The sequence below is a fragment of the Anastrepha ludens genome, chromosome X (genome assembly GCF_028408465.1).
Source record: "Anastrepha ludens isolate Willacy chromosome X, idAnaLude1.1, whole genome shotgun sequence".
NCBI lineage: Eukaryota > Metazoa > Arthropoda > Insecta > Diptera > Tephritidae > Anastrepha > Anastrepha ludens.
In genome coordinates, this window is record NC_071503.1 from 32,870,580 (window position 1) to 32,891,251 (window position 20,672).

A 20,672-nucleotide genomic window follows, 5' to 3' on the forward strand; every position below is an offset into this window, starting at 1 on the left:
TTTATTATTTACAATGTCTTCGCAACGTTTAGGTACATTTTTAATTCCCTGCTCCCTTTTTATAGCTTCTTTTGAGGAATAGTTCTTGTTACTCATATGGGATTGAAGTCCACGGAAAAGGTGATAATCACAAGGGGCAATATCCGGAGAGTATGGTGGATGCGGCATTAGCTCCCATCCGAGCTCGTTCAGCTTGCCTAATGTTTGCCTTGCGGTATGAAGTCTTGCGTTGTCTTGGTGAAATAAGACTTTGCGTCTATTCACTAAAGACGGTCGATTTTTTTTATAAGTGCCTTAGCCAGGTTTGATAGGTGATGGGAATAATAATCAGCAGTTACCGCGCATGGACCCAGTAGATAAAGAGAAGAGTGAACCAGTTGTAGAATAAAAGTAAAGTTTGGCGGTAATTTTAAGTATTTTAACTTTATTACCTTTTAAACAATGTTACCTCCAATATTCCATTACTAACTCCTTCCGAAAACCGTATTGTGTATATGTAAAAGGGTACTAATAAGTGATTCTCATATGATAATTTAACATCTTTTAAGATTTTTGCATTTTCTTTTACAATACAATATAATCGCTACTCGCTACTGCTGAACGTTTTAATCGAGAAAAATTCAGTCGAAGTAAGCTACTCGCTGCATCGTTGGCATGCATTTTTAATCGCTTGTGGCCTTATGCCAATTTGCTTCGTTACTTCAGTCACAGGTGGTATACCAAGATCTCGATGAAAGTCGCTATTGCTTAAATAATATGGCGTGCTCCGGAGGATTTTGATTTGAAGATGTTGGATAGAGGGGAGGTACTTTCGACGCATCGATGAAGATTGGCTTGTAAGTAGCATTTTTTAGGGAAAACACTATATATGCTCACTTGCTTTTGTTTAGCTTTATTCACCATTTGTTAGCCCATGTAGCAATGTTTGTACCTTATTCGTTGCGTTTTCGTTGCAAGTAAGGCAGTTTTATACGCAAATGTCTTACTTCCTGATTTGCCGATGGTAGGTCGTAGATACACAGGTGATATAGCAGAGGACACAAAATGCTTCCCTGTGGAACGCCTGCGTTTCTATGTTTTGAAGACGAAAATGCGTTTTCGTGTTTCACGTAAAATTTAAAGATATCAGCTAGCTGTTTTCGGTTACCTATGCTTAGCAGATTCGAAAAGTGCTCTTAGGGTATGCACTACGTAAGTTATGTTTCTTCGATGCTATACGCTTTTGAATCAATATGCCTGTTAATAAACTTGAAGACCTTGGATAGCAGGAGAATAATCCTGTCTTTGTCTTTCATTTTCGATTTAAGCACTGGCTTTTTAGACTGTTCCATATTTTTTGAGAGCATTTTAGAAGCTGAGAGTTTTTCCATGTTGGTAATTTCTGTATGCACGAAATGCTCTTATGGTTGAAGCTTTCTGTTTTTTTTTTATTTGAAACGTTGTAAGTATTATACATATTTCATCGAATTACACCTAGTTATAAATTAAACTAATAAGTAATTTTATTTGGTACTTATTCAATTTTTAAAATATCAACCACTAGTTGGATCTTGGAGGTAAGAAAAACATAGGACCTTGCGACGTCTACTACAGCTGCCATGTAAAGGAGCGCAAATTCGGTGTCGGATTTGTTGTGCGAGAGAGACTTCGTCGCCAAGTACTGTCGTTCACTCCGGTGGACGAGCGTCTCGCAATAATCCGCATCAAAGCGCGATTTTTTAACATCTCGCTAATTTGCGCCCACGCCCCGACGGAAGAGAAGGACGATGCGACCAAAGACTCCTTCTATGAGCGCCTGGAACGTTCCTATGAGCGCTGTCCCCGTCACGACATAAAAATCGTGCTTGGTGACTTCAACGCCAGGGTGGGCAAGGAGGGAATTTTTGGTCCCACAGTCGGAAAATTCAGCCTGCACAACGAAACATCCGGTAACGGACAGAGGCGGATCGACTTCGCCGGGGCCCGAAACATGGTAGTCTGCAGCACCAGATTCGAGCATACAAAGATACACCAAGCTACCTGGCTGTCTCCTGATCGAAAAACGCGAAACCATATCGATCATGTTGTGATAGATGGAAGACACGCTTCTAGTGTATTAGATGTACGTACGATCCGAGGACCCAACATCGACTCCGATCATTACCTTGTTGCAGCCAAACTGAGCACCCGCCTCTGTGCAGCAAAAAACGTGCATCTACCTACGCAAAGAATGTTCGACATCGAAAAGCTGCAATCACAACAGACAGCCAGAAGATTCGCCACTCGACTCTCACTCCTGCTCTCGGAGAGCACTGCCCAACAAACCGGCATGCGCGAGCAATGGAGCAACATTTCTTGTTCCCTACGTACTGCCGCCGAAGAAGAAATCGGATTCCGGCGGGCCCGAAAAAACAATTGGTACGACGAGGAATGTCATGCTGCCGCCGAAAAAAAAGATGCCGCCTATAGAGCCACGCTGCGATCGGGCGCAACGCGAGCCATGTGGGATCGCTACAGAGAGCTGAAAAAGGAAGAGAGACGTATTCGATACCCCAATCGTTGACGACGGAATTATCGTTCCGTTACCCGACCATGACGAGGTGAGAATAGCAATATCACGGCTAGAGAACAACAAAGCCGCGGGCGCCGACGGACTGCCGGCTGAGCTATTCAAACATGGCGGCGAGGAGCTGGTAAGGTGCATGCATCAGCTCCTATGCCAAATATGGTCGGATGAAAGCATTCCTGCCGATTGGAATTTAAGTGTGCTCTGCCCAATCGATTCTGCAATTTGTGCCAATTACCGCGGGATTAGTCTTCTAAATATCGCCTATAAGGTTCTAGCGAGCGTATTGTGTGAAAGGCTGAAGCCCACCGTCAACCAACTGATTGGACCTTATCAGTGTGGCTTCAGACCTGGAAAGTCTATCATCGACCAAATATTTACAATACGCCAAATCTTGGAAAATACCCATGAAAGGAGAATCGACACACACCATCTTTTCGTCGACTTCAAAGCTGCAATCGAGAGCACGGAAAGGAGTTACCTGTATGCCGCTATGTCTGAATTTGGTATCCCCGCAAAACTTATACGGCTATATAAGATAACGTTGCTCAACACCAGCAGCGCCGTCAGAATTGGGAAGGACCTCTCCGAGCCGTTTGATACCAAACGAGGTTGCAGGCAGGGTGACTCGCTGTCGTGTGACTTATTTAACCTGATGTTGGAGAGCATCGTACGAGCCGCAGAACTTAATCGCTCAGGCTCAATATTTTATAAGAGCGTACAATTGTTGGCGTATGCCTATGATATCGATATCATCGGCCTTAACAACCGCGCTATTAGTTCTGCCTTCTCCAAACTGGATAAAGAGGCAAATCGAATGGGTTTGGTGGTGAACGAGGACAAAACGAAGTACCTCCTGACTTCAAACAAACAGTCGGCGCACTCGCATATCGGCACCCACGTCACTGTAGACAGTTATAATTTCGAGGTTGTAAAAGACTTCGTTTATTTAGGAACCAGCATTAACACCGATAACAATGTCAGCCTTGAAATCCAACGTAGAATCTCTCTTGCCAACAAGTGCTACTTTGGACTAAGTAGGCAACTGAGCAGTAAAGTCCTCTCTCGACGAACAAAACTAACACCCTACAAGACTCTCATCATGCCCGTCCTAACGTATGGCGCAGAAGCTTGGACGATGACAACATCCGATGAAGCGACGCTTGGAGTGTTCGAGAGAAAGATTCTGCGGAAGATTTTTGGACCTTTGCACGTTGGCAACGGCGAATATCGCAGGCGATGGAACGATGAGCTGTATGAGCTTTACGACGCCATAGACATAGCGCAGCGAATAAAGATCCAGCGGCTTCGTTGGCTGGGTCATGTCGTCCGAATGGATACAAACGCTCCGGCTTTGAAAGTATTCGATGCGGTACCAGCTGGTGGTATCAGAGGAAGAGGAAGGCCTCCTCTGCGTTGGAAAGATCAGGTGGAGAAAGACTTGGCTTCACTTGGTGTGTTCAATTGGCGCCGGTTGGCACGCGTAAGCGGTTATCGCGCCAATTTAAAAGAAGAAGTTGGATCAAGCGGCTTGGTTCTCTTTAGCCTTCCTGTTATGCTTGCTCCATCATTACGGCAGTTTCTTGGTTTACATGTGTTTTCAACCTTTGCGAGTGTTTAAGCGCATACAGACCAATTGTTTCGGCAATCATTTTTACCTCTAGGTCTCTATGCAAATACTCGTCGCGTACGTATCAGGGCGCATTTACAATGGCTCCGATAACCTTGTTCTGGAATCGTTGTATGATATCAACATTTTTTTTTGCAATACAGCCGCATAGCTGAATGCCGTATGTCCAACAGGCTTTAGTACTTGATTATAAATAAGAAATTTGTTTTGTATTGACTGGTTTGAGTTTCTGCCAATTAGCCAATAAAGTTTTTGAAATTTCAGATTCAGCTCTACAGCTATTATTTTAACATGTTCTTTCCACCTGAGCTTAGCATCCAGGGTAATTCCTAGGTAGTATTGTTAAAGGTTTATTTGAGTTAAATAGTATTTATACTGTTGCTATATATATTAATACTGATTTTTCATTAAAAAAAACTCTTTCATATTTTTTTGACAAATCATTTTGTTTACTTTAATTATTATTAATTTTAAACTGTATTCGACTTAACCATTAATAAGTTTTGTTATAATCATTGGCTATAAAATAAATAAATACGGTCGGGCGACGCACTTTCGTATGTGCGTATGGCTGTATCCTCCCGGTTGAAGTGTCACCAAATACCTTGATACATTCGCTCTCGACGTCCAATGGCCAAAGCTCCAGTGATGCAGTGTTGCTGCATACTGTTGTTCAGTTATTGTTTTTTGAAATGATTAAGTTCACTCTGCTATCCGTATGGAGTTGCTTGTCTCCCATCGGGTGCGTCCCAAGGTGGCGGATTGGGGAATACCCGGCAGATATGCAGGGTAGGTGGGAAATAAAATACTACTCGTGGACCAAAATAAGTGAAGGCCGTGCGGATTTGCTTGTCTCCCATCGGGTGCGTCCCGAGGCGGCGGATTGGGCAATACCCGGCAGATATGCAGGGTAGGTGGGAAACAAAATACCACTCGTGGACCGAAACCAGCAAACCATATTTCTTTACGCAGAGGCCATATGGAAAAAGAATCCAGGAGCGTCGGACTCAGAATGAGCGGTTGCCCTGGCCGGCGTCTGTTCTCCACGTTAGGAGCGGCTGATTACAAAATAATGGCGTGGCCTGAGTGCAATTAGGACCGACTACAGTAAGATCTTGATTATGGCATACTGGAGTGGAAGCAGACTGCAAGCGGGCTGGAGCAGTAAACCTCTGCAATCTAAGTAAGCGGAGTGAAATTTTTAAAGCAGAGTTTGAGTTTTTGTAGTTTATTCTTTGAATGCTTACAAGTAACTGACAATGAGTTCAAAAAATGGAATGTAATATAATAAGTGGAATGTGGAATGTAGAACAATTCAAGGATGTATCAAAAAGTATTAGTATGCAAAATTATATATATAATATTAAAGACTACGTTGGTAGTGAAAACTACTTCGTTGCGCCAACACCTCCCCTCGAAGTAGTAAGACTATTCGTCATTCCTAGTGTTGTTGAACATTTACAATGTTTAACGCTGCTTAAACTTTTTGTTAGGACGTCTGTTGGCATGTCTTCAGTCGGCATGTACGTAAGCGCGATCTTTCCGGTGTGATAACATTCTGTGACAAAATGATGACGCACGTCGATATGTTTCGTACGAGAGCTGTAGCCCAAGCCCTGGATGAGTTCTTGCACGCTTTGACTATCGTTGAACAATGTTACCTTTTCATATGATATGCCTAAGTCTTTTAAAATGCCTAGGAGATACATAGCTTCTTTCGTCGCTTCTGTCATAGCCATGTATTCAGCTTCGGTGCTGGAAAGTGCAACGGTACGTTGTTTACGCGCCTCCCAGCTCACTGATGCGCCCGCCAATACGAACGCGTATCCGCTATATGAACGCCTATCTATCAAATTCGCTCCCCAGTCTGCATCGACCACGCCGTAAAGTCTTTTATTGATCTTTGTGTAAAGAAGACCATAGTCTCTGGTACCTTTTAAATATCGTAGAATTCGCTTTGCAGCTCCCCAGTGCTGCATGTTGTAGTTTGTATTAAATTGGCTCATATGATTTACTGCAAAAGCTATGTCTGGTCTTGTTGTAACTGCTAAGTATATGAGGGCGCCTATTAACCTTTGATAGGGATACTTTGCCATAGCTTCTTCATCGACTTTGGTTGGTTTTTCAATTTTAAAATTTATCTCCAAGGGCGTTTTTGCTGGTTTACATTCGGACATATTGAAGCGTTGTAATATTGTTTGAATATAAGTTTGTTGCGTCAAAAGTACTTGGTGTGATTCCATTTTTTGGTGGAATTCAATACCTAGACAACATTTTACCGGACCAATATCTTTCATCTCAAAAGATTCGCATAATGCCTTTATTATATTGTACTTGTGAGCCACATATTGTCGTTTGACGCTAATAACAAGTCATCAACATATATAGTAATAATTAATATTTGTTTACCTTTTTGTTTAGTAAAAAGACATGGATCTTGCGTCGAAGCCTTCAAACCCAGCTGCTTTAATTTAGCTGTTAAATGATTATACCACATTAAGGCGGACTGTCGCAGCCCATATAAAGCTTTCTTCAATAAACATACAGGATTCTGCTTCTGCAACGCTGATAACCATTTGCCAGTAGTCTTTTCGACATTTTTACTATGCTTTGTCACACCCTGAAAACCCACTGGTTTACCTGATTTTACTTTGATTAAAACTTCAGCTAGCATTTCGGGACCTTCCATATGCACAGCTTCCTCAAGCTCTCCATTGACATATGCAGTGACCACGTCCATTTGGTGAATTTCCAAATCCATTTCAGCTGCTAGCGCTGCAAGTAAAAGGATTGACGTATATCGCGCGACCGGTGCGTAGGTGTTGTGAAAATCCTCTCCTTGACGTTGAGCGTAACCCTTGGCTACGAGTCGCGCTTCCTTCTTACCATTTACTTTCGTTCGAAGTACCAACCGGCTTCCGACTACTTTGCGTTGGTTGGGTTTCTCGACGATGTCCCAAGTCCCGTTTGAAATTAATGCCAAATATTCATCCTCAATAGCCTTTTCCCATTCTACTGCATCACCGCTAATATTCGCTTCGGATCAACTTGAAGAAGTTTCATCTATGCTAACCCACGCCGATTCGTGAATTTCTACTTTATCGTCTTCATGGTCAATGTCAAAACTATTTTCTACAGATATGTCTTCAGATTGTTGGTAAATCTTTTTCGGTCTTCCCCGCAAACCTGTCTTTATATTTTTCGAACGAGTTTTACCGCGTTTAGTGTTCGTTTCAATAAATTCACTCGTTGCGTCGTCACTGTCTTGTGGTGGTACCGATATTTTATTCGGATTAGCTTCAATCTCGATAGTGTCACTTTCTAATTCAAATATTTCTTCATATTCGTTTTTAAATCCGGGTTCGTCTATAAATTTCACATCACGACTAATTATTATGTTTCTTATGTCTTTTGACCAGAAACGATAAGCTTTAGATTCTGATGAATAACCCACAAATACACATTGTTCAGATCGAGACTTGAATTTACCTTTTGACTTTTGTTTATTTAACACATACGCTTTTGAACCAAACACTTTGAAGTGAGTCACGGTTGGGGTTTTACCAGTCCACGTTTTATGAGGAACCTCTCCCGCAGATTTTGTAACACACCGATTTCTGATGTAACACGAAGTATTTATTGCTTCTGCCCAGAACGAAGAAGGAACACCAGCTTGCTTCATTAGGCACCTAGTCATCTCTACAAGTGTTCTATTCTTGCGTTCAGCTACTCCGTTTTGCTGTGGAGTGTGCGGTGTCGTTAAACGTCGTTTTATCCCGTGCTTTTGTAAATATAAGTCGAACTCTTGATTGCAATATTCGCGCCCGTTATCGGATTGTAGTGCCTTTACTTTTTTGCCTGTAAATGTCTCTGCCGCATTTTTGAAATTTTTAAAAGCTTCTAGCACATCGGATTTTTGTTTAATAAAGTAAATTTCACACCAGCGCGATTTATCGTCAATAAATGTTACAAAATAGTTTTTACCACCATTCGAGGTACACCGCATTAGACCACACACGTCACTGTGCACTCAATTAATTCTTCAGTACGATTGCCGGTACTTTTCGGAAAAGTCGTACGTGTTTGCTTTTCACTCGTACATACTTCACAAGCCAATAACTTATCTTTCGTATTTATTTTCAGTCCATGCACATCACCGTTTTTTGCCATTTCCTTTAAGTCACGCTCATTCAGATGGCCCATTCGACAGTGCCATAGATCTATTTCACTTTTGGTTTGAGATATAAATGCACTATTTTTAAGATTTTTCATAGAGGATAAATTGCCACTTCGTTCTGCAGTGAATAACACGTTTTCGTTTTCATCAATAACAATTGCATTGTTTTTGCGAAAATGTACTTCATACCAAAGCAAAGATAGCAAATTAGTGCGCAAATCTGATACATAGAGTACGTCTTTTAAGGTTATATTCCTTTCGCAACCTTTTTCGTTTACTTTTACTTCTACGTCACCAGTACCAGTAATATTTGTATAGTTTTTATTAGCTAAATTTAACACTTGATTTAGTTCTACCATCTCAACAAAATTGTTTTTGTCAGCACTCATATGGGAAGTACACCCACTGTCCAAACACCAGTTGTCATTTCCATTTGGACACAAAAAAACAGTTTCTGTTGCTCTTAAGGAGGAATTTGTCTCTTCGATTTTGTTGGCTCTTTGATTGTTTTGATTTTTTGAACGACACTCTTTTGCATAATGTCCGCTTTTGCCACACTTGTAACAACAAAAATTTCGTTTAGTTTCTGCGTGCTTTCCGCCGTTACACCGATCGTTATTATTTCTGTTCTTGTCATACACATTTGTTCTTTGCTTATTTTTTACGTATAAAGCATCACTCTCGTTTCGCTCATTTTTTGCTTTTCGTGATTCCCACTCTTCTAATATTTTTACACGCAACACTTCGGGCTTTGGCAAGTCATGCCGAGTTTCAAGTGCACAACGGAATGTTTCATATGAGTCCGGTAAACTGTACAATAGCAAAATTGTAATTCATCACCGATTTCAACGCCAATCTCTTTCAGTTTCGCGACCGCATCAAAAAAGTAATTTAGATGGTTTCTTACCAATTCACCCCCTCTCATACGTGAGAGCGCAACTCTTTTCAACAATGTCGCTTTTCGAGCGGGCCCTTTCGACTCGAACGTCGTTTGTAATTTTTGCCACATTTTCTGTGAACTTGTACATTCAGAAATTAGATTTAATTCTGTTGAACCTATTGCTAGCATGAAGTCGACGCATGCTTTTTCGTCATGTGTTTTCCACAAAGCTGCGACTGCTCTGTCAGCCGGACACTCATTATTCCCGTTCACATATGCCCATAAATCGTTTTTAATTAAAACCGCACGCATATGCAGCTTCCAAGTGTCGTAATTATCCGCATTCAGCGGCTCGATACGAACGACTCCCGCCATGCTCACAATTTTCCCGAAATTTCTTTTCTTTTTATTTCACGCCGCGGAAAATCAAGTTTATTTTAGTTTGAACTGTTATATACTTTTTTCTTTACGATGGGTCTGGGCCCATAACCTTTTAAAGCAGAGTTTGAGTTTTTGTAGTTTATTCTTTGAATGCTTACAAGTAACTGACAATGAACTCAAAAAATGGAATGTAAGTGGAATGTGGAATGTAGAACAATTCAAGGATGTATCAAGAAGTATTAGTATGCAAAAATATATATATAATACTAAAAGGTAGTGAAAACTACTTCGTTGCGCCAACAGAAATCTTGCTGAAACGACTTACAGAAGGGTTCTCTGTTTCTCCGCCCTACTATAACCCGGCAGGTCTAACAGAGCGCTCAAGGCGCGTAATCTTCATTGACTATGGGATGAAGGTTGGGTTGAGATAACTCACGTTAGTCGCGGATCGAGGTCTGATCTCTGAACACAGGTACCCATAAGGACCTATGTCAACCCTAGTATGGCCTCCCTGTTTTCAAAGATAACCATAGGACTTACGGCTACTACACACACGCCCGCCGATTGCGGCTGCAAGTTTGGGCCCTATAAGCATGGAAAATAATAACAAATTAATTGAAAAAAACCGCAGTAATTATACTTACAAGGACAAGGAAGAAGTTGCACCGCCCTTCAGGAAGAGCTCTGCTATAAGCAGGATACCCCCAGAAAAAGCAGCAACCACAAGTATTATACCGGTGGCAGTAACAGCGGAAAGTATGACGTCAGTCCATAAGTTCGTGCGTTTTTTAAAGGTGGTTTCAAAATTAATAAAAAAGGTGTTTAAAGTACTTAATAATCAATAATATATTTTCCTTTATTATTTACAATGTCTTCGCAACGTTTAGGTACATTTTTAATTCCCTGCTCCCTTTTTATAGCTTCTTTTGAGGAATAGTTCTTGTTACTCATATGGGATTGAAGTCCACGGAAAAGGTGATAATCACAAGGGGCAATATCCGGAGAGTATGGTGGATGCGGCATTAGCTCCCATCCGAGCTCGTTCAGCTTGCCTAATGTTTGCCTCGCGGTATGAGGTCTTGCGTTGTCTTGGTGAAATAAGACTTTGTGTCTATTCACTAAAGACGGTCGATTTTTTTTATAAGTGCCTTATACAGGTTTGATAGCTGATGGGAATAATAATCAGGAGTTACCGCGCATGGACCCAGTAGATAAAGAGAAGAGTGAACCAGTTGTAGAATAAAAGTAAAGTTTGGCGGTAATTTTAAGTATTTTAACTTTATTACCTTTTAAACAATGTTACCTCCAATATTCCATTACTAACTCCTTCCGAAAACCGTATTGTGTATATGTAAAAGGGTACTAATAAGTGATTCTCATATGATAATTTAACATCTTTTAAGATTTTTGCATTTTCTTTTACAATACAATATAATCGCTACTCGCTACTGCTGAACGTTTTAATCGAGAAAAATTCAGTCGAAGTAAGCTACACGCTGCATCGTTGGCATGCATTTTTAATCGCTTGTGACCTTATGCCAATTTGCTTCGTTACTTCAGTCACAGTTGGTATACCAAGATCTCGATGAAAGTCGCTATTGCTTAAATAATATGGCGTGCTCCGGAGGATTTTGATTTGAAGATGTTGGATAGAGGGGAGGTACTTTCGACGCATCGATGAAGATTGGCTTGTAAGTAGCATTTTTTAGGGAAAACACTATATATGCTGACTTGCTTTTGTTTAGCTTTATTCACCATTTGTTAGCCCATGTAGCAATGTTTGTACCTTATTCGTTGCGTTTTCGTTGCAAGTAAGGCAGTTTTATACGCAAATGTCTTACTTCCTGATTTGCCGATGGTAGGTCGTAGATACACAGGTGATATAGCAGAGGACACAAAATGCTTCCCTGTGGAACGCCTGCGTTTCTATGTTTTGAAGACGAAAATGCGTTTTCGTGTTTCACGTAAAATTTAAAGATATCAGCTAGCTGTTTTCGGTTACCTATGCTTAGCAGATTCGAAAAGTGCTCTTAGGGTATGCACTACGTAAGTTATGTTTCTTCGATGCTATACGCTTTTGAATCAATATGCCTGTTAATAAACTTGAAGACCTTGGATAGCAGGAGAATAATCCTGTCTTTGTCTTTCATTTTCGATTTAAGCACTGGCTTTTTAGACTGTTCCATATTTTTTGAGAGCATTTTAGAAGCTGAGAGTTTTTCCATGTTGGTAATTTCTGTATGCACGAAATGCTCTTATGGTTGAAGCTTTCTGTTTTTTTTTTATTTGAAACGTTGTAAGTATTATACATATTTCATCGAATTACACCTAGTTATAAATTAAACTAATAAGTAATTTTATTTGGTACTTATTCAATTTTTAAAATATCAACCACTAGTTGGATCTTGGAGGTAAGAAAAACATAGGACCTTGCGACGTCTACTACAGCTGCCATGTAAAGGAGCGCAAATTCGGTGTCGGATTTGTTGTGCGAGAGAGACTTCGTCGCCAAGTACTGTCGTTCACTCCGGTGGACGAGCGTCTCGCAATAATCCGCATCAAAGCGCGATTTTTTAACATCTCGCTAATTTGCGCCCACGCCCAGACGGAAGAGAAGGACGATGCGACCAAAGACTCCTTCTATGAGCGCCTGGAACGTTCCTATGAGCGCTGTCCCCGTCACGACATAAAAATCGTGCTTGGCGACTTCAACGCCAGGGTGGGCAAGGAGGGAATTTTTGGTCCCACAGTCGGAAAATTCAGCCTGCACAACGAAACATCCGGTAACGGACAGAGGCGGATCGACTTCGCCGGGGCCCGAAACATGGTAGTCTGCAGCACCAGATTCGAGCATAAAAAGATACACCAAGCTACCTGGCTGTCTCCTGATCGAAAAACGCGAAACCAGATCGATCATGTTGTGATAGATGGAAGACACGCTTCTAGTGTACTAGATGTACGTACGATCCGAGGACCCAACATCGACTCCGATCATTACCTTGTTGCAGCCAAACTGCGCACCCGCCTCTGTGCAGCAAAAAACGTGCATCTACCTACGCAAGGAATGTTCGACATCGAAAAGCTGCAATCACAACAGACAGCCAGAAGATTCGCCACTCGACTTTCACTCCTGCTCTCGGAGAGCACTGCCCAACAAACCGGCATGCGCGAGCAATGGAGCAACATTTCTTGTTCCCTACGTACTGCCGCCGAAGAAGAAATCGGATTCCGGCGGGCCCGAAAAAACAATTGGTACGACGAGGAATGTCATGCTGCCGCCGAAAAAAAAGATGCCGCCTATAGAGCCACGCTGCGATCGGGCGCAACGCGAGCCATGTGGGATCGCTACAGAGAGCTGAAAAAGGAAGAGAGACGTATTCGATACCCCAATCGTTGACGACGGAATTATCGTTCCGTTACCCGACCATGACGAGGTGAGAATAGCAATATCACGGCTAGAGAACAACAAAGCCGCGGGCGCCGACGGACTGCCGGCTGAGCTATTCAAACATGGCGGCGAGGAGCTGGTAAGGTGCATGCATCAGCTCCTATGCCAAATATGGTCGGATGAAAGCATTCCTGCCGATTGGAATTTAAGTGTGCTCTGCCCAATCGATCCTGCAATTTGTTCCAATTACCGCGGGATTAGTCTTCTAAATATCGCCTATAAGGTTCTAGCGAGCGTATTGTGTGAAAGGCTGAAGCCCACCGTCAACCAATTGATTTGACCTTATCAGTGTGGCTTCAGACCTGGAAAGTCTATCATCGACCAAATATTTACAATACGCCAAATCTTGGAAAATACCCATGAAAGGAGAATCGACACACACCATCTTTTCGTCGACTTCAAAGCTGCAATCGAGAGCACGGAAAGGAGTTACCTGTATGCCGCTATGTCTGAATTTGGTATCCCCGCAAAACTTATACGGCTATATAAGATAACGTTGCTCAACACCAGCAGCGCCGTCAGAATTGGGAAGGACCTCTCCGAGCCGTTTGATACCAAACGAGGTTGCAGGCAGGGTGACTCGCTGTCGTGTGACTTATTTAACCTGATGTTGGAGAGCATCGTACGAGCCGCAGAGCTTAATCGCTCAGGCACAATATTTTATAAGAGCGTACAATTGTTGGCGTATGCCTATGATATCGATATCATCGGCCTTAACAACCGCGCTATTAGTTCTGCCTTCTCCAAACTGGATAAAGAGGCAAATCGAATGGGTTTGGTGGTGAACGAGGACAAAACGAAGTACCTCCTGACTTCAAACAAACAGTCGGCGCACTCGCATATCGGCACCCACGTCACTGTAGACAGTTATAATTTCGAGGTTGTAAAAGACTTCGTTTATTTAGGAACCAGCATTAACACCGATAGCAATGTCAGCCTTGAAATCCAACGTAGAATCTCTCTTGCCAACAAGTGCTACTTTGGACTAAGTAGGCAACTGAGCAGTAAAGTCCTCTCTCGACGAACAAAACTAACACTCTACAAGACTCTCATCATGCCCGTCCTAACGTATGGCGCAGAAGCTTGGACGATGACAACATCCGATGAAGCGACGCTTGGAGTGTTCGAGAGAAATATTCCGCGGAAGATTTTTGGACCTTTGCACGTTGGCAACGGCGAATATCGCAGGCGATGGAACGATGAGCTGTATGAGCTTTACGACGCCATAGACATAGCGCAGCGAATAAAGATCCAGCGGCTTCGTTGGCTGGGTCATGTCGTCCGAATGGATACAAACGCTCCGGCTTTGAAAGTATTCGATGCGGTACCAGCTGGTGGTACCAGAGGAAGAGGGCGGCCTCCTCTGCGTTGGAAAGATCAGGTGGAGAAGGACTTGGCTTCACTTGGTGTGCTCAATTGGCGCCGGTTAGCACGCGTAAGCGGTTATCGCGCCAATTTAAAAGAAGAAGTTGGATCAAGCGGCTTGGTTCTCTTTAGCCTTCCTGTTATGCTTGCTCCATCATTACGGCAGTTTCTTGGTTTACATGTGTTTTCAACCTTTGCGAGTGTTTAAGCGCATACAGACCAATTGTTTCGGCAATCATTTTTACCTCTAGGTCTCTATGCAAATACTCGTCGCGTACGTATCAGGGCGCATTTACAATGGCTCCGATAACCTTGTTCTGGAATCGTTGTATGATATCAACATTTTTTTTTGCAATACAACCGCATAGCTGAATGCCGTATGTGTTTTGTATTGACTGGTTTGAGTTTCTGCCAATTAGCCAATAAAGTTTTTGAAATTTCAGATTCAGCTCTACAGCAATTATTTCAACATGTTCTTTCCACCTGAGTTTAGCATCCAGGGTCATTCCTAGGTATTATTGTTAAAGGTTTATTTGAGTTAAATAGTATTTATACCTACTGTTGTTATATACAATATATTAATACTGATTTTTCATTAAAAAAAAAAGTCTTTCATATTATTTTGACAAATCATTTTGTTTACTTTAATTATTATTAATTTTAAACTGTATTCGACTTAACCATTAATAAGTTTTGTTATAATCATTGGCTATAAAATAAAAAAATACGGTCGTGCGACGCACTTTCCCAAGGTGGCGGATTGGGGAATGCCCGGCAGTTATGCAGGGTAACTGGGAAATAAAATACCACTCGTGGACTAAAACCAGTCAAGGCCGTGCGGAGTTGCTTGTCTCCCATCGGGTGCGTCGCGAGGCGGCGGATTGGGGAATACCCGGCAGATTTGCAGGGTAGGTGGGAAATAAAATACCACTCGTGGACCAAAACCAACAAACCATATTTCATTGCGCAGAGTCGATATGGAAAAACAATCCAGGAGAGTCGGACTCAGAATGAGCGGTTGCCCTGGCTGGCGTCTGTTTTCAACGTTGGGAGCGGCTGATTACAAAATAATGGCGTGGCCTGAGGGCCATTAGGACCGATTCCAGTAAGATCCAGATTATGGCATACGGGAGAAGGGTTCTCTGTTTCTCCGCCCTACTATAACCCGGCAGGTCTAATAGAGCGCTCAAGGCGCGTAATCTTCATTGACTATGGGATGTAGGTTGGGTTGAGAAAACTCACATTAGTCCCGGATCGAGGTCTGGCTCTGAACACAGGTACCCATAAGGACCTATGTCAACCCTAGTATGGCCTCCCTGTTTTCAAAGATAACCATAGGACTTACGACTACTACACACACGCGCGCCGATTGCGGCTGTAAGTTTGGGCCCTTTAAGCATGGAAAATAATAACAAATTAATTGAAAAAAAACCAGCAGTAATTATACTTACAAAGACAAGGAAGAAGTTGCACCGCCCTTCAGGAGGAGCTCTGTCATAAGCAGGACACCCCCAGAAAAAGCAGCAACCACAAGTATTATACCGGTGGCAGTAACAGCGGAAAGTATGACGGCAGTCCATAAGTTCGTGCGTTTTTTAAAGGTGGTTTGAAAATTAATAAAAAAGATGTTTAAAGTACTTATTAAAAAATGGTTTGTCCTTGGAGCGAAAATACGCTTCGATATCCCTTTTTATAGCTTCTTTTGAGGAGTAGTTATTGTTACTCATATGGGATTGAAGTCCACGGAAAAGGTGGTAATCACAAGGTGCAATATCCGGAGAGTATGGTGGATGCGGCATTAGCTCCCATCCGAGTTCGTTCAGCTTGCCTGATGTTTGCCTTGCGGTATGAGGTCTTGCGTTGTCTTGGTGAAATAAAACTTTGCGTCTATTTACTAAAGACAGTCGATTTTTTTAAGCGCCTTATTCGGGTTTGATAGCTGATGGGAATAATAATCAGCAGGTATCGTCTGGTTTGGTTCCAGAAGTTCATAATAAACAATACCGGCCAAATCCCACCACAAATAGACATGAGAATCTTCTTGGGGTGAAAGCCATCTCTAGGAGGGTTCTGGTGTTTCATTTTTATCTAATCATTATCGTTTGCGAACAGAATTATTGTAAAGGACCCATTTTTCATCACCAGTAGCGATACGGTTCAAAAAACTTTCATTTTCAAGCCGTTGCAGCAGCTCAGAACACACATTCACTCTCTGCTGGAGGTTGGCGACGGAGAGTCTATGCGGAGCCCGTTTTCCCAGCTTTGAAACCTTTCCCAACTGAACCAGGTGAACCCGTGAGCTGTTCCATGCGATGAATTTAACCTCTGAGCTATCATATTGACTGTCAAATTTGGCTGAACTTCCACGAGTTGGAGCAAGGCGTCGGAGTTAAAAACTTCAACACGACGGGTATCCTCCACGGCGCAGTTAACATTTCGGAATTTTTAAAACCACTTTCGCGCAATCCCTACACTCACGGTATCCTCTCCGTGAACAGTGTTTATTTCTGCAGCAGCAGTTGTTGCATTTTTACCACTTTTATAATAAAAATACAAAATATGCCTCTTATACGCGTTCGAAGACTCAATATTATTTTTTAACAACACGTGGTTCTATCCGCGATTAAAATAACTTGTTGAATGCACAATATATCAGAGAAAATATAAATAGTTCCGTTATATTCCGCGAATAATTGTTTGTATGCAAAAATCGTACAAAATTGAAACTATGGGTAAAATACGCACGAACTTATGGCGGCTAGCCAACGACGGGCAAACAAAATGACTGCACATACAATTCCCCTCAGTGGCTCGGCAGGTACTCCGACAAGCCACCCGCAGCAGCTGGTGTTCACCCCGAGGGTGAGCAATGGACAGCGAATTCTGACAATTAGTAACCCTGCGCCCAAAACAGGGGTGTTAGCGGAGTTGATAGAGCGCATGGGAAACGACACCGACGGTCTTATACAGTGCGTTGAATCACGTCGAGATGTACATGGCGACATCAGAAAAATGTGTAACATTAAAAAATGTGCACACACAGAGGTAACAATACAACTGAAAATCGATGAGCGCACCACCGGCGCTTTGACTGCATCAGCGCATACAAACAACGGTGGCTGAAAACACTTCAACTCTATCCGCAAAAAGAGAGAGAACTAAAACTAGTCCTAATGCAGCTCATGGAACAGAAATATCGTCAGACACCAAGTGGAGAAGGTCGAAATCTCCACAGAATTTACCCCCCAAGGATCATAGAGAAAATGTTAGAAAGTGCAAAGCAAAAATAAGCCGGCAAACAATAGGAAGACCAGCGGCTCACTCCGCCCGCGTTCCGATGTCATCATTACCGAAAGAAAGGAGGAAGGAACAACATACGCGGAAGTGCTTCGCGCTATCAAATCGAACGCTATGCTAAGCGGATTCGGCGATAAAGTTAAGACAATGAGACCTACGCAAAAAGGAGGGCTATTAAAAGAACTCAAAACAAACAAGGACAGCGAATCATCTAGTTGTCAATCTGTTTTCAAAAAAGCCTTGGAAGGTGTTGCAACAGTACACCTAAAGACCCATTGCATCACACTGTAATGCAAGGGTTGCTGGACGCGATAGCAGAGCAAGCTCAGATAAAGAGGCCAGATAAATCCGCCATTAAAAGTATGCATGCCACGTACGGCGGTACCCAATCAGCCTACATTTCATTGCGCGCTGTGGAAGCCAAAAAGGTTCTGGCGCTCGGTTTCCTTAAGGTGGGATGGGTACGCTGCCGGGTATCAGAGGTCATATCTCCAAAAGGATGTTGTAGATGCTGGTCATACGATCATGTAGCGACAGTGATCGCACGAAACTCTGCCGTCGTTGTGGTGAGGGCGGCCACATGGCAGCGAGCTGTAGAAATGCAGAAAAATGCGCCCTATGCGATGGAGCACACAAGGCTGGCAGCACAAAATGTCCGCGCTACCAAGAAGCGGTACGTAAAATCAAGCGATGAGAATCCTGCAACTCAACACCCACCACTGCAGAGCTGCGCAGGACTTACTCGGGCAAACAGTCGTCGAAAAGAAATTAGACATCGCAATGCTTTCGGAACCCTTCCAAATGATGGACGGTCACTGCTGGATAGCAGACACCGCAGAGCAAGCAGTAATCTGGGCGATAACGAAAAAAAGTTCCTCAGAGCAGGATGCCCAGACCTTGCAAGGGGCTTACGTGGAGGAAGTTGGACGACATTCTCTTTGTGAGCTGTTATGCACCTCCAAGATGGTCAAATGAAAACTTAACTTCGTTGATGGCGGCACTAGAGCTTGAATTTAGGGGTAAGCGACCTATTTTAAATGCGGATGACTATAACCCATGGTCGAGAGGTTGCGGCAGCACGTAAACAAACGCAAGGGGGAAAATTGTAGAAGAAACGATTGCAGTAATGGACCTCTATAATTGACTTAGCATTTGCTGATCGTACCACAGCGAAACGCACAAAATGGAAATTGGGCGAGTCAATTTATACTCATAGCGACCACCTGGCCATTGTCAGGGACGTACGCACTGGAATGCCAAGGTCTGCATCTAAAACAGTCAAGAAAAGATGGAAGCAAAAAGATTTTAACGCAGTGGCTTTTGGACAAGTATGGACAGACACTTACATCCTCCGCAAATCAGCAGAGGAGATGACAGAAGAAATAGCCGTGCGATTCGAAGGACTTTGAGGCACAACGATGCCAAGATCTAGATACTGGGGAAACCGAAAGCCAGCATATTGGTGGACAGATGAAATAGCTACACTACGTACGGACAGTAGCTCTGCTAGAAGAAACCCTCAAGAAGCGCGAGGTCGTACAAACTATGATGAACTGCGTTAGGAATATAAATGTCGAAAATTGTGGCTTAAAAACGCCATTCAAAAAAGGAAAAATCGTTGCCTTAAGGATCTGCGGGAGCAAGCCGACAACGATCCTTTGGGATTAGCTTACAAGATATTTATTTATTTATTTACAGACGTGGAATAATAATACAATTATTCTTACACGTAAAAAAGGAGCACTGTCTGCCAAGACCTTCGGCTCGCTTACAAGATAGTTATGAGCAAAATTAAAGGAAAATTAATGGAAAAACAAGTTTCAGTACTCTTTCCCCTACAGGAAGCAGGGGACTCACAAAATGGCGTAATAACAGAAATTGCAATGGTTCCACAAGTTACAGAAGAAGAAGTTCTTTGGACCTTAACGATGATAAAGGATAACAAAGCCGCCGGGCCTGACGGGACTCCCAATATAGCGTTAAAAGAAGCAATACGGTCAACTCCGAATATTTTTTCAGACCTCTACACGGCATGCCTTACCAAAGGAAAGTTTCCAGCGAGATGGAAAATACAATGTTTGGTTCTCCTGCTTAAACCGGGTAAACAATCCGATCTACCTCTGTCATACAGACCCCTATGTCTGCTGGACACAGTGGGAAAGGTACTGGAACGCATCATCTGCGAATGACTTCAGGAGCATCTGGAAGGCTCGACAAGTCTGTCAGACAACCAATTCGGCTTCTGGAAAGCTAGATATACGGATGATGCAATAACAACTGTGGTTGAAATAGCACACAGGGATCGCCAAGAAAGTTCTGCGCTGTGATCACCCTAGGTGTTAGAAATGCTTTTAACTCGGCAAACTGGTCCAACATCATCACGGCCTTCGAAGGTTTCAGTGTACCAGCCTACCTTGTCTGCATTATCAGCAGTTTTCTAAGTGACCGCATTCTGCCATATGAAACTGAAAATGGACAAAAAACGTGCAAGGTCTTCGGTGGTGTACCACAAGGATCACTGCTGGGACCAACTTTGTGGAACATCATGTACGATGCAGTCCTGAAGGTGAAACTTCCGCCAAACGCTGAAATTGTGGGATACGCCGATGATATTGCCCTGGTGGTAGTTGATAGGAAACTTGACCACTTAAACGAAAAGTGTGAGTGCAACAATGGCTTAACGAGGCTAAGTTAGATTTAGCCGGTCACCAAACCTCGAAAAAGGCGATCAAATATCTTAGGATCTGGATCGACATAAGACTTTGTTTCAGGCAGCATTTAATACATCTAAGTTCCAAGGCGGCTTCTGTCAATGGTGGCCTGACGCGACTTCTCCCTAACACAGGAGGGCCGCAGGGAAATCGCAGACGACTACTGTCATTGGTTGCTGGCTCTATAATTCTTTAGGCAGCACCTATCTGGGCGGGGACCAAAAAGTCTAATCTATGG

The 20,672-nt window shown here is 42.8% G+C and overlaps 1 protein-coding gene across 1 annotated transcript; it reads right to left on the minus strand.

Moving 5' to 3' along the window:
- Positions 1-5,563: 5,563 nt before the first annotated feature.
- Positions 5,564-6,352, minus strand: LOC128869906 (uncharacterized). Its single transcript, XM_054112506.1, has one exon. The coding sequence runs from the start codon at positions 6,350-6,352 to the stop codon at positions 5,564-5,566; it is 789 nt and encodes a 262-aa protein (XP_053968481.1).
- Positions 6,353-20,672: the final 14,320 nt, after the last annotated feature.